This window comes from Prinia subflava, chromosome 14 (genome assembly GCF_021018805.1).
Source record: "Prinia subflava isolate CZ2003 ecotype Zambia chromosome 14, Cam_Psub_1.2, whole genome shotgun sequence".
Classification (NCBI taxonomy): domain Eukaryota; kingdom Metazoa; phylum Chordata; class Aves; order Passeriformes; family Cisticolidae; genus Prinia; species Prinia subflava.
Window position 1 is genome coordinate 81,104 of NC_086260.1, and position 13,108 is coordinate 94,211.

A 13,108-nucleotide genomic window follows, 5' to 3' on the forward strand; every position below is an offset into this window, starting at 1 on the left:
CAATAAAGAGCAGGTTGAGACTTTGTTTTCAAGATCTGGAATCAAAGTCACCCACAATCCTTACACTGCAAGCATTCAGAGCTTTTCTAATTCAGCCACAATCTAGCAATCTGTTCCTTCTATATAATGTGCACTTTTTGTTCACAGAAACACTATTTGTTTCAGATATTTCCCTTGGCCTGTTAAAGAGTGGCTTTGCTCTGCAATCACAATTTTCTAGCAGAACGTCACGGTTCCTAGCTCAAATGCAGGACTGATGCTAGGAATACAACGTTGTGAGCCAGTGAGAAGGGACCTCAGTTCCCACCTGAAGAGGAACTGCTGGTCAAACCATAGGGCTAAAAATTACTATTGGCGAAGACAGTGTTAATGGTGGTGTACTCCCTTCTCATTCTGTTCTCCTGCCATTGCTGTAAATACGCAAGGACTGGGATTTCCATTATGACTAGATTAGAATTGTCTACACTACTGCTTAAAAAGATGAAAAATAAGAAACCCAAGCAAATCTAGCTACTGATCAGCATCTCTTGGACAATTCTAAAAGTTTTTATTTCAAATAGAGCTATCTGTTTAGCTACACCTGTAAGTCAAAAATCCCAACTTTCTCTCCTTTAGTGTACTCAACTTTCTAATATTCATAGTTGTTTTCAACCAATTGCAGATGGCAGAACCATCAGTTTTTTACAGTAAAGGTAGAAAATAACTTCAGTCCTATAATTTTCTGACTACCTCTACTAAAGTGGTTGCAGTAGTCCCCAGTTCCCAGGGATTCGCTCATATTCATTGGATGAACTGGTTTAATTTGCCCCATTCCATTATACACAGAAAAAAAAGAAACAGGCATTTTGAATCCAGAATGAATTACTGCACTCCAGGTTAATTTCAAGTAGAAGTTGAAGAAAAGGAATCACCTAACATAGCATATACTTATATGTATGTATGTATGTATGTATGTACAAAGAAGCAGCTTTTTCTCCTGTGTAAATTACCTGCCTGCCAAATAGTTTAGCTGACAAGAGATTGGTTTTCCTTCCTTTCACTAGAGTCCTGCTGCAAGGTTAAATGTTCTCATTTAACTCATTTAGCTAATAAAGCCTAACTAGCAGCAGGATTGAACCACAGAAAGGATAACAGTGTGTATGGGATGTATCCACCTTGCAAAATGTCTGTTGACACATACACGGGATTGCTACAGTTGAAATTTGCAAGTGGACTCCAAAGCACATTTACCCACATTGCTGGAGAGAAATGATACACAAATTCACTGTTTCTGCATCTGTTCACAAAATCCTGGAAGCTAAACCCAGAACTAACTTTTGTCCCATTAAGTACACCTCTTGCCATTTTATTAGAATATCGCATTTTGTATAGATGTTGAATCCTGTACAGAACTTTCTTGATAAGTGCTCTACCAAAACCCTCTGTTTGCTGGCATTGCTGACTTCTTTGAAAAAGTACCTGGAGATAACTACCTGCTACAAAAGTATCAAGGTTGCTGTAGTCTTTCTGTAGCCTGGAGCCAGGTACCTAATTTTTTTTTCCCCTGAAACCTAGCCTGTAATCACTGTTTCCTGTTAGCATTAGCAGGCACTCTTAGCATCAGTGAAGCATCTCATATCCCAGCATCCTGCAGGGTGGCTCATCACCTCACAGAGGGTGTCAGATTCTCTTCCAAGAGCCAAGCATGTGCCAGTTAGGCAGAGCTCCACATAAACCGTAAGATCTTGGTGAAACCCTGCATTCCTCCTTGTCTCATACACTTGAGTAACAAACTCGAGGTTACAGTCCCCATTTATAGCAGAGAACAGAATTCTTCAGAGGCATTCCTAAAGGGAAAATATGGAACTTCTGTGTATTAGTGACATTCACAAACAAAAGAAGAAAAAAAATCCCAAACCTACAACATTTTTGGCTGCGGGGTTTGATCCTCTGTTTCACTTCATTACTTGGAGGATTTCTGTCAGGGATGTTAAGTATATGGTGATTGGATGGCTATAAAGGGCTTATTTATGGATGCCCAAAATGTAAAGAAAAGGTTTATGTTTCAGAAATGTATTTTTATAGCTGGGTTGCTAACCTTTTGTGTCACCTAGGCAGCTTGGATTATGCTTTCCCACGCACATGCAGGTACAGGCATAAGACTGGTGTGAGATCTGCAGGCTCACCCACCCCTGGAAGTAGCTATCACACCAGAACCTTGAACCGAGCAACTTCAATACATGAAGATGTTTTAAGGAAGTTTTGATCCATCAGGGAATTATATGGACTCAGTGTTTAGTACCTCCTGGACTTAGATATTGGACTTTTGTGACAGACTTAAAGACCTTGAGGTGCCATGGTTAATTACAGTTAGTGAGACTAGAAAAGCACTTTGCATTTGATTAACAGCTTCACAGCCACTCAAGCCTGTGACATAATTACTTTTTAATGGATGTTTATAGTTATTGCTGTTATGGTGCAAAGTTTTTGTTAATCATTAGAAAGCTGGCTATCCAGACAACTGCAATTATTTTTCTGAGAATTCATTATAGTCAAGGAGATAGACAATTAATAACTAATTAAATCCACTGAGATGCTGTGGGAAAGGAGTGTTGATCCTGTTGCTCAGTTGTGGTGGAAAGTGGACAGATATAGAGCTGTTTGATGTTAATTTGGAAAAGATGACATCTTTGCAACATAATAGATTACTTAAGCACATCAGTAGTGAACTACAAGCTATTCACTTGTCCAGGCACAAAAAGCTGAGAGAACCCTTTAGATTCTTTCCCTTTCCCTCGTCTGGATTAATTATGATGGCTGAGGACTTCAAAAGGTTGCAGATTCCTTTGAGTTAGTAAAAGCATCCAGGAGACAGATTAATTGGCTTAGTTGGTTGAAAAAATTCTATATTATTTGCTGGCTGAAACATGAATTTAGACAGACCAACTCACATCAGAAAAAATTGGAAATTTAATAGCACAATATTGGGATTATTTATGGTACTTGGGCAGGATACATTGTGGAAATCAGACCCAGATAATCAGGAAACATAGTAATACTTTTTCAAAAATCTTTATGATATTATTTTATCAAGGATGTAATTAATTAAAAAATATCATCATGACCTTATTTTTATCTAGTTCTAGTGGCTTTTCAGAAAACAAATGTTTCAGCTGTTATAGTTGCAAAAAAACCCAACGTTGTGCATGTGTGACTCTTGGCTAGTATCTATTAGATAATCCAGTCACCCCAGCTCATAGAGAGCCAGTGTGGACACTGCAGTTGACAGTAACAACAGAAAAGCCAGGAATGAATCTGAGGAGACTAAAACCTGATCTTGCATGGAGTCAGTCCCTATCAGTGAGAGTGGAATTTTGAAGTTCTTTGACTAGAGTCTCTCCTGTTCTGTAAGAACAGAATCTTTCAGCAGGATCACAGTCATACCAACCAGATCCCACCATGCTGAAATCAATACAGCAACCTTGATTTAATCAGTCCAAAGTGGCAATCCAATGTAGTGTAGATTCACAGTGAAGCATACTCTGATGAGTTGCTCATACCTGGATATTAGCAAGTTTTATGGAAGTCAGTTGTTTTTAGACACCTCCTTAATAACCTCATCTACTTAAAAAAAAATGTAACTAGACAGAAGCCAGAGTCATGAGAAATGCCATGATAAATCCCAGTATGGCCTAGGAAAGTTGATAAGATTGTCCCTAAAATTTCGGGGAACAGAACTTTATTTCTTGGCAACTCAAACCTGGGAAAGCATTTTGCTATGCACTCTGAAATAGGTGCCATCATGTACCAGAGCTGGCTATATTTTAATATAGAGGGAATCGCCTCTATGCCTACATAATTTATAAACCACTTCATGATGAAAACTATTTCTAAGATGAGGAAGAAAGGACTCAGGTTTCATTGGGAAAATTATTTGCTCCAGAGCTTATATTTAACTTCAGAAGTGTAGCTAGTGCAAATTCTAGCACAAGGTATGTAGTTCATGTTTTTCATATCAAGCTGTTGGATCCAATGAGGTGAGAATCTCATCCTTCATTTCTAAAAATTGTTTCAGGTTAAGAAACACTGTAAAAATGAGACAAACCACACCCAGAAAAGCAGGGGGAAAAGGCAAGGTAAATAAAAAGATACCAAAACATTGTATGCATAAGGATCTCATGGCTTGATCTGGTGAAATGTTCCATTTTAGGTTGATAGCACTGTGGAATTCACCTGAAACTCTGTATGAACTAATGGATGAAAGAAAACATATTCTATTATCTCCCTGCCATACCGAACACTGTAGTTGTTGACAGCATGTCTTCGAAGTCTTAGAAAGCATAGTTTAGGAGTCAAGAAATTGTAATAATAATTTCAGAAAAGATATTTTACGTCTGTTTGCCTCACTTCAATGCTGTTGTTCACAGGATTTCTATGAAGGTATCTTGAAGGTGCTTGGAGACGGTGACGAAAATGAACAAGAAGTTAAACTCAAGCAGGGTTTAAGTGAACTCCCTGAAATTTATGAATTACACCAAGACATCCTGAAAGAACTGGAAGAGAGAGTCCTTAAATGGCAAGTACAGAATGGCATAGTTTGATGGTCTTAACACACTCTCCACAGCAGGTGGGTGAACTCATTGGTGTTCCCTTGACCATCCCGGCAGAAGTGAAAAGAGTAGAGCCTGAACTACTTTGGCAGATTTGGATACAGATAGGAAGTAAATGTAGAGACTGTCAGGCTAAGAAATCAAATACAGAAATATGTGTGCAGTGAACAGCCCATAACTCTGAAATGGCCCCATCAGTCAGTGTGAGAACAGCCAGCTTCATATGCATTATCCCCTGACAGTTCTCAGTCATCACCAAGTGGCTTCACAATCATGGCCCGAAGGTCGCAAACTCATGCTGTGGGAAGCAGGAACAACTTACATCAGAACTGACCCTAAAGATTATCTACTTCCAGATATTTACATAGCAGCTGTGTAGCTCTCCGTTAAGGGACAGCCCCTGGCACCCAGCACCAAGGCGTGGATCTGCTACCCCAGGCTTCCAAACAGACACTGACAGTCCATTAATGGGACTCCATCAAACATCTTTAGAGGGCAAAGACTTTCCACAAGAGAATTAGACCATGACTAGGACAGACAATGCTCCAAAATTCATTCAGCTGAAGAGACCTCTGACATAAGCCAGGCTGCCAGGTTGTATTGAATGATGGACCATGAAAGGTGGAGGTGGACCACACCTCCAACCTGCTAAACTCCAGGAGGCAATGATCACTGAGAATGGATGATCCTTTTTCTGCACAGCCATTGAGCAGTTAAAGAAGTCAGTTAAATGAGGAGAATTTTTCAGTAACAATCCTAAATGTAGGGCACAGGTCTCCTTGCAGCCCTGCACTTCCCAGTCAAAGCACACAACAAGGAAAGGAGAGGCTAAAGGAAACTGTGTTTTTGTTCGTGCCCACCAAGGGACTGTTGGCAGAAAGACTTAAAGTGTCACCGATGATTCATGATTTATACTCTTTGAACGCAAACAGACATAGTGTTTCCAGCTAGGATCTAAAATGTGTTGGGTGCTAAAAAAGCCACACCCCTACTCTAAAAGCATGCTGCCCGTTCCCTAAGACAAAAGGAACACAACTGTAAATGCCTTAAGAGTTCTGTCCAGAGTTACTCTGTGGCATTGGGGATAAAAGAGGACTGTATTGCAAATACTGCCAACAAAACAGATATACATATGTTACAGACCTGCACTTACACAGGTTCCCAGATAGTTACCACACCTGAAGCTTCCAGTAAGACCTGCCCTCTGCTTGCACTGCCCCAGACACTCTGTTGCCTTGGACATCCCCAGGAACTCACGTTCCTCTATTATGTATGATTCCTCTTTTGTGAACTCAGATTTTGTTCTGCCTTCTCCTTGTACATGCTTTACAAATGTTTCAATACTGTGCATCTGAATACTGAGACAGATGACAGTGAGGCAGTGCTGAGAAACAGGCAGTGAAGGAGAGCTGAAGATCTGATATTACAACAAATGTTATATTCTCCACCATAGACAGTGCTCAAAGCACTAGAAGGTCTATTTACAGAAGTGGAAGCCATGTCCTGGAAGGAGTCTCAGAGTGCTGCTATGGCAGAGGCATAGCCAAAGGACCAGCCCCCATGGTGCCCATGCTACAGCAGGCTGTGGTGCTGTCAGTCTGATCTGAAGCACTCCCACTTTCCTGCCGCTCAACCTAGGCTTTAGGTGCACAGTGTACAGAGCCACTGCGGGTCTAATACAATAAGCAAGAAGTATGGCTCTGCTTCTTTATTTTTATTTATTTGTTTATTTGTTGCTTTTTTTCTTTCTGTGGCCTTAGGGACGAACACCAGAAAGTTGCTGATGTTTTTCTCTCCAGAAAATCAAGGCTGAATCACCACACAGCATACATTATGCAGTTTGACAGGAATTTGGCTTTGCTAGATAAAACGTGCCTTAAATACTCCCAACTGGCTACCATGATTCAGGAGTTTGAGGTAAGGTTCACATGTCTTTTATGTGCACTAATGCATGGCTTTACCATGGGGATTATGCAAAGGTGATTTTTTTTCTGGAACACCACCAGTGTTCACACATATTGTAGAATGGAGGAATAGTCTACTTTCACAGCCCTGGTGCTAAAACTGAAGTAAGAAGTTCACTTGTGCACTATGTGTTTGTTTCTGTCTCTGTTGTCCACACACTCCTGGCATGTGCACACAGAATGTGTGATGTGTGTTGGCGAATCTACAAATCTGTGAGTATATTTTACTGAAACATAGTGAAGTGGTTTCTCAGTCACTTCTTATCACGTTCTTTGAGGATGTGTTAATAACTAGGATTATAACTAAGATGAAAATTTGCTGCTGAGCTCACCCCCCCTCCCCGATCTTTGTGTTTCTTCCCTTCAACTGAGGACAGCAGAGCTCTGGTGACAGCCCTTACAGTGTGAAACACCAGCTTCTGAAAGTGGTACACCGTGTCTTTCAGTATCGTGTGATGCTCACAGGTTAGTAAAATCACTCTCAAAAGTACCCAAATAGAAACACTCCCCTGATGTTCTGTGCCTGCACTGTGCTACATATTGATGCCATAATAGCTAAAATAGGGCTAAAGCAGTATGGGATTTCCTGGAAACTTCAATATGCCTGGTTCAGGATTCAGGAAGTGTCAGGCAGCCTGAGAAGAGGCAGGCACTTTTACAGGACAGCCATGTTGAAAGGTCACAAAAAAGCATAGTCAGATGCTTTCAGCCATTCCTTCTTCGCTTTTTCCTTCTGTGAATCAGGAGAGGCAGAGTTCAGCCTCACTGCCAACAAACAGGTTTGATTTTTTATTAAGTGAAGGGTAATTATCAGAGACAGTAAAAGACAGGTTACCTTACAAGGAGACTGCACTGAATCACGTACGACAGTGGCAAGCACTGTCTTCTTATCAACAAAGTAGTTCTACCCAGTACTGCACTCACCTATGCACAGTACACTTAAAGCTAATGATTAGTCTAAAAACCAGTCCAATTTTGATGTATTATAGGAGGCAGAGATGTAAAATTACATTAACAGTATATTTTACATTTACAGTTATACCTTCACTTTACATTCAGGACCATACGTATAACTACTGCCTGAGTCACTCCAAGGGGGATTATGTTCCTTCTCTGCAAGCCACCCCAAATCTAGCAAGTCTGAGCCTGTGAGGACAAAAGGCTTTCTGAAGCAGGATGTGGCCCCTATAAAGAATTGGAAAGTTTAGAACTGGCCAGGGAAGGAAATGGTGAAATGTAAAAATGAAACTAAGTGTTGTCATGTAATTTAGTTAGAACACAAAAGAGCAAGGATCCATAGACATAAAGATGGAGAAATATTTTGGGAGTATGTATATGGCTGGGATGACAAGGATGCAAGATTAGTTATGCACGGGACAGTAAAAAGGAAGACATAAACCCTGCCCTGCCCATACAGCCGATGAAGGGCACAGCGTAATAGAAGAGCCTTCTATAAAAGCAGCAGAACAAAGTGACTATATGAAAACTTTATTAACAGCACAGATTAGCAGCAGTTTCATCTTGCTCCAGACACTTTGACCAAGGATGCAAATTGTTATTCACAGCTGGGTCTGCTTTTGTAGTATAAGCAATACAAATGAATGCTGGATCCCCATACTAGGATTTAGTTTCTGTCTGACTTTTTTCCCTCTCTGGGTGTGTCTACCTTAAGGGAATCTTCCCAGACTTGTGGCTTGCTGTGCTTAGCAGTCTCTCGTGATCCATAGTGTTTGTGGTGCATGCACACAAATACTGCATTTGTGTGAAAGGAATTGGCATACCCCTGTCAGAAATAGCCCTTTTATCTTCTGTTTTCCCATTTCTGTGGTCCACAAGATAAATTGCAAACATGCAGCATGGTATTTTGTGAGAAAGCTGGAAGGGCTTCAGTGATGGGATTCCATCTCTGCTTGGAACAACTTGAGCTCCTCCTTGTCCCAGGTACTGACATTAGCTGGGAAAATGAAAGCTTTTGTGTATACTGAGATAAAATCTGCTGGATTAAGATATTACAGAAAATAGATTTACTACTTTAGTTCTTCACCTCAGGAAACCAAGCCCCTCTTTGACTGCTAGGACAGAATGAGTTGGGAACTATGCGCTCCTTCAGATTCTCTCTTATCACTTGTGTGATAACTGGCTGATTCTGCCACATAAGGATGGGTATTTATGAGGATATTGGTTACCACTTAACTGCACCACAACCAAAAGGATTTGTCCACTTGGTCCATAGCTGAGGACGGAGCTTGCTGTGGTGAAAAGGAACACTAAATATTGCCTGATGACATCACACAACCCCTTCCTGCCTGAGTACAGGCCGATGCTTTCCAGAATGCAGGTAAAAGCCAGGTGGAGTTCAGGATGCTAGGGAAGGCACAGAACTAGCAAGAGAAATGTGTATGGATAAGACATCCAAGGGAACAGACATCCATGCACAGCCCCATTCTCAGCACAGAGATCTAGTTCTGGGATGCAGAGTTTAGGAGTCTGGACTAATCAGCAAGATGAGAATGAAGTAATTCCAGATTATGGTCTTAAAACTCTAGCACTTACACACTACATTCTTTAAAAGCATAAAGACCCAGATGCAGAATAAACAGGTGGTCCAAGAAAAGTAGTCCAAAAAAACATTGGTTAAAGGTTTGTATATAATGCAAATATAATTGCTGTCACACTAAGCACTATTGTATCTGTCTTACAGAACCTATTTTCAGAATATGATTGAGTTCAGTAGTAATTATTTGAACCCTGCCTGTACAGACCCAGTGTCTCCTTCCTGTGCCCATAAAAAGCATATGATTAATTTACTATAACTGTAAATATAGCCAACAGCATTTGTTCAGCTGGGAAAACAGAATTAATTAGAAAAACAATTACTTGTAAAGTGGAGCTGCTCAGCAATTCTCTTGACTAAGAAACATTTTGACATTGTTTATTTATTTATACCTGCCAAGTTATGTGAGCTCAAATCTGTATCAATGCTCTTGCATTGATTCTCAAAGTAAAATATCATCAGAGGTGAGTTTTGCTTTGGAAGGAGGTTATATATACACTTAATTATTTGGGAATAAATTGCTGTGGGACATTACTGTGGATGCCTCATTCGTGGAAGTGTACAAAGCCCAGGCTGGATGGGGCTTTGGGTAACCTGGTCTGCTGCAAGGTGTTCCTGCCCATGGCAGAGGGATTGGAACAAGATGATACCTAATGTCTCTTCCAACCCCAACCAGTGTCTGATTTTGTGATCAGGATTTAATGTTTTAGCTAACAGCTCTACAAATTATGTTAATCTGTATTCTGATTGTTGTATTTCTGTGTTTGATCATTTACTACAGATTACTTGAATAATCTTTGTCCTGATTCTACAGAGTATGAAGCCACACAAGGTAAAATGAAATTGGTAGAAGAAAAGTTCTATTTTGCTAACATTGCTTCTAAAGAGGTGCAAGATCTCTATACTGGTAGCATATAGAAGATGATATTTTTCAAGATTTTGCAGTAATAGGTTAGATGTAAAATCTATAAGAACTGATTATTAATTTAGACAAATTATTTAGGACAAGAATCCATTTTTTTTTTAATTGAAACATGTGGGCTTCCTATAGTTTTGACATGATGGAACTTACAGAAGAAGAAAACATTTGTGCAGGCATAGTGCAGACATTGTAGCTTTGCCCCAGTCATTGAGGAAATCCTAGTCCTCTTTGGCTTTGTAAATATTTGACCTGGTCATTGTAAAGTCAGTTCAGATGGGTTCCCCTGCCTGACTGTGTACCATTATCTATGGTATGCCTACTGTGCTCTGTGAATTTGGGAGAAATCCAGGAGGTTTGAATTGTATATCTGTATTCTGGATTCCCTAAGGTTACATAAAGTTGAAAGACATTGCATAAAAAGCAGTTCTGCAAAATCAGGAACAAATCCACTGCTAACACCATCCTTTCCAACACATGAGCTAGATATAGCAGAAGTCTCTTATTCCCACTGAAATCAAAGCAAGGTTTAGTTGTGGTGTCTGTGGGAGTAGTTTCCAGGCTGGAGTAAGCAGTAGTAACATTGTATTGATGACATCAGTTCACCCTTCCTACACTGATTATAAACCCAAACCAACTCATTACAATAAAGTTTATGTTTGACTGAAAATCAGTTTATTCGGCCCAAGAACAGAGACTCATGCAAGATTTAAGACCCTAGTCACTGACAGTAGAACTACAGCTATACCAGTAATTTAAACAACAGCAGGGCAGACACTTGAGCCCTCTGACCACAATTGCCTGTCTCATTTGTGGTTAGGAGATGCTTGCACCATTCCTAGCCAGCATGCTGACAAGTTACGGCCAGAAATTGATAGAAAGCCACAGAGGAAGGGAGGTGAAATAAGGACCTGAACCATGTAATGCCACTGCTCTCAGTACCAGCAAACGTGTCCTAGCCCAGGTTATTTGCCAGAGAAATACTGGAGAAACCAGGAGTTAATTCATGTCACGTCTTCATACACATTTCTGTGAGAAAGGGATGACATGTCCTCTTCCTCAGCAGTAAAAGATACAGCTTACACTGCCGTGCTATTTGGTGACTAAAGTTGGGTTACATTCATCATATAAAAAGACATTGACAAAAACATCTGCAACTAGAAAACATTACAAAAAAGATTTAGTGCCATCCTAGGTGCATAAAGGGGTCCTCATAAGCTCTCTGGGTCAGCACAAGCATGATGCAATTTCATACAAGAAAATGATGAAAGGAGGAAGGGGAGACAGCACTGTGTGCCACTGTGTGCTAGGCAGTTGCATTATGAAAGTGACAAAGAAGCCAAAGAATGCTCTTGCAAACAGGAGGGATTTGAATTATTTTTCTACTCTTTTGTGTGATATATGGCGTTTGTTTTCCTTCATGCCTCAGCTGCCTTATTCGTAGTTTCTGAAATCACGGACCAAGCCAATGACAGCATGCTCCAAGCGGTGAGTGCTACCATGACACATGTTCCCCTGATCAATAGTGTGTTTTCTGCACATCTGCTCAAGTGAATACATGTCTGCTAAATTCTGGAGCCTCCTCCAAGGTGAGACTCAAGGGCTTATATGGATCTGGTTTGCAGTACTGCAGATATGGAGTTGGTCTATGCCCTTTAGTGCAGATGTGCAAGGTGTGAAACACTATAGCAAATAGCACAAAGGGGTATTTTCCCTCTTGGGGTTCAACTCACTTCTTTATTATTTCATTTCCTGGACAGTGTGAGGGTTGTTAATAATTGTTCAGGCATCAAAACATGAAATTCAGGAGACAAAGCATCACATGTAGCATCACCACATTAAGATGATGCAGATGAAGGAAAGGAGTGAAATACCAATCTTAGTAAGGGCTTGTTTTCAGGTAGGCTTTTAAGGCTGAAAAAATGAATGCACATGAATTGTTAGGGAAGAACACACTAATTGGTTATGAAGATGAAAGGACAGATGTACATTGAAGGGAGGATGTCTAATAAGCCTAGAGTTTTATCATAAAAAGGAATTTAATCTGACCCCTCTATAAACTAGACTCTGAAACTACAGACTTACTAAGCAAAGTTTTCAACGGGTTTGATTCTGATTTTCCTTCTCCTCAGGCAAAGAATTTATAATCATATTTTTCCATTATTTAAGCAGTCTTTGTACCAAAATAAGTATTTCATCAAAACCCTGAGATCTCATGAAAACCTTCCAGAAAAATCTCAGAGCTTTAGGGATACCTGTGTTAGAGGCTGGGAGCTCTAAGAGCTCAGTCCCTAACAGATCAAGGTCACACATCTTTTCCTGGCACCTCTCCTTCCTTAGATTTCACTTTCATATATGGGATATTTATATAAATACTTTTTTGAAGTTAGAAATATATGTAAGTGGCTAAAATCAAATTTGCTGAGTTGCATTGCGATGAAATAATTTTGTCTCTATTAAGCCATGCTTTAATTTGAGGAATGTCATCGTATCATCTGAGTCTTACACATGCCACAGACTGCATAATAATTGCTATTAATAATGTCTGTTTTGGAATAATTTCATCACAAATTCCAAATAGGTTTTTACACTTATTTTATATCATATCATCAGAGCACATCTACTCTTTTTCAATAAGACTCCAGCAATTTTTCCTGGGAACCATTACCCCAGAATTTTCAAGCAAATCATGACCATACCTATCTCCACAGCATTTTTACCACGTAGAAAAATATTGCTTTCAATTTACAGCTGTACAAACAGAAGTACAAGGCACACCATGACCACAGAGTACTATGTCGATCTGTAATTCCAGGGGATGAACTAAGCAGGGTTTGTATCACTCTCTGAATGTCTACAATCTGTTAGAGACGCAATCTGAGACACTAAGAGCTATAAATCACCGTTGCTATTTACACTGGTGAATTCCTTGGGGAGGTGTTCCTGTAGCACAGACATCAAGACAGAATTATGGAAGCTGCAGTTCACTGCTAAAGTGGCCACAGCAATATTTCTGACACCCACTTCTGCAGTACTGTCTGGGTGGAGCTTTATTCCTTAATTGTAGGATTGTGAAGGATCT

The 13,108-nt window shown here is 40.1% G+C and overlaps 1 protein-coding gene across 3 annotated transcripts in view; it reads left to right on the forward strand.

Annotated features, from left to right (window-relative positions):
* The window catches only part of FGD5 (FYVE, RhoGEF and PH domain containing 5), a 69,976-nt gene that overhangs the window by 30,410 nt on the left and 26,458 nt on the right, over nucleotides 1-13,108 (forward strand). For 2 of the 3 annotated variants that reach the window (XM_063411185.1, XM_063411188.1), the window contains exons 6-10: nucleotides 4,407-4,555; nucleotides 6,350-6,506; nucleotides 6,931-7,018; nucleotides 9,889-9,939; nucleotides 11,456-11,514. In XM_063411185.1, coding sequence (XP_063267255.1) covers nucleotides 4,407-4,555; nucleotides 6,350-6,506; nucleotides 6,931-7,018; nucleotides 9,889-9,939; nucleotides 11,456-11,514 — 504 coding nt within the window. The remainder of the gene's footprint in view (nucleotides 1-4,406; nucleotides 4,556-6,349; nucleotides 6,507-6,930; nucleotides 7,019-9,888; nucleotides 9,940-11,455; nucleotides 11,515-13,108) is intronic. The other variant, XM_063411187.1, reaches the window with a different exon arrangement.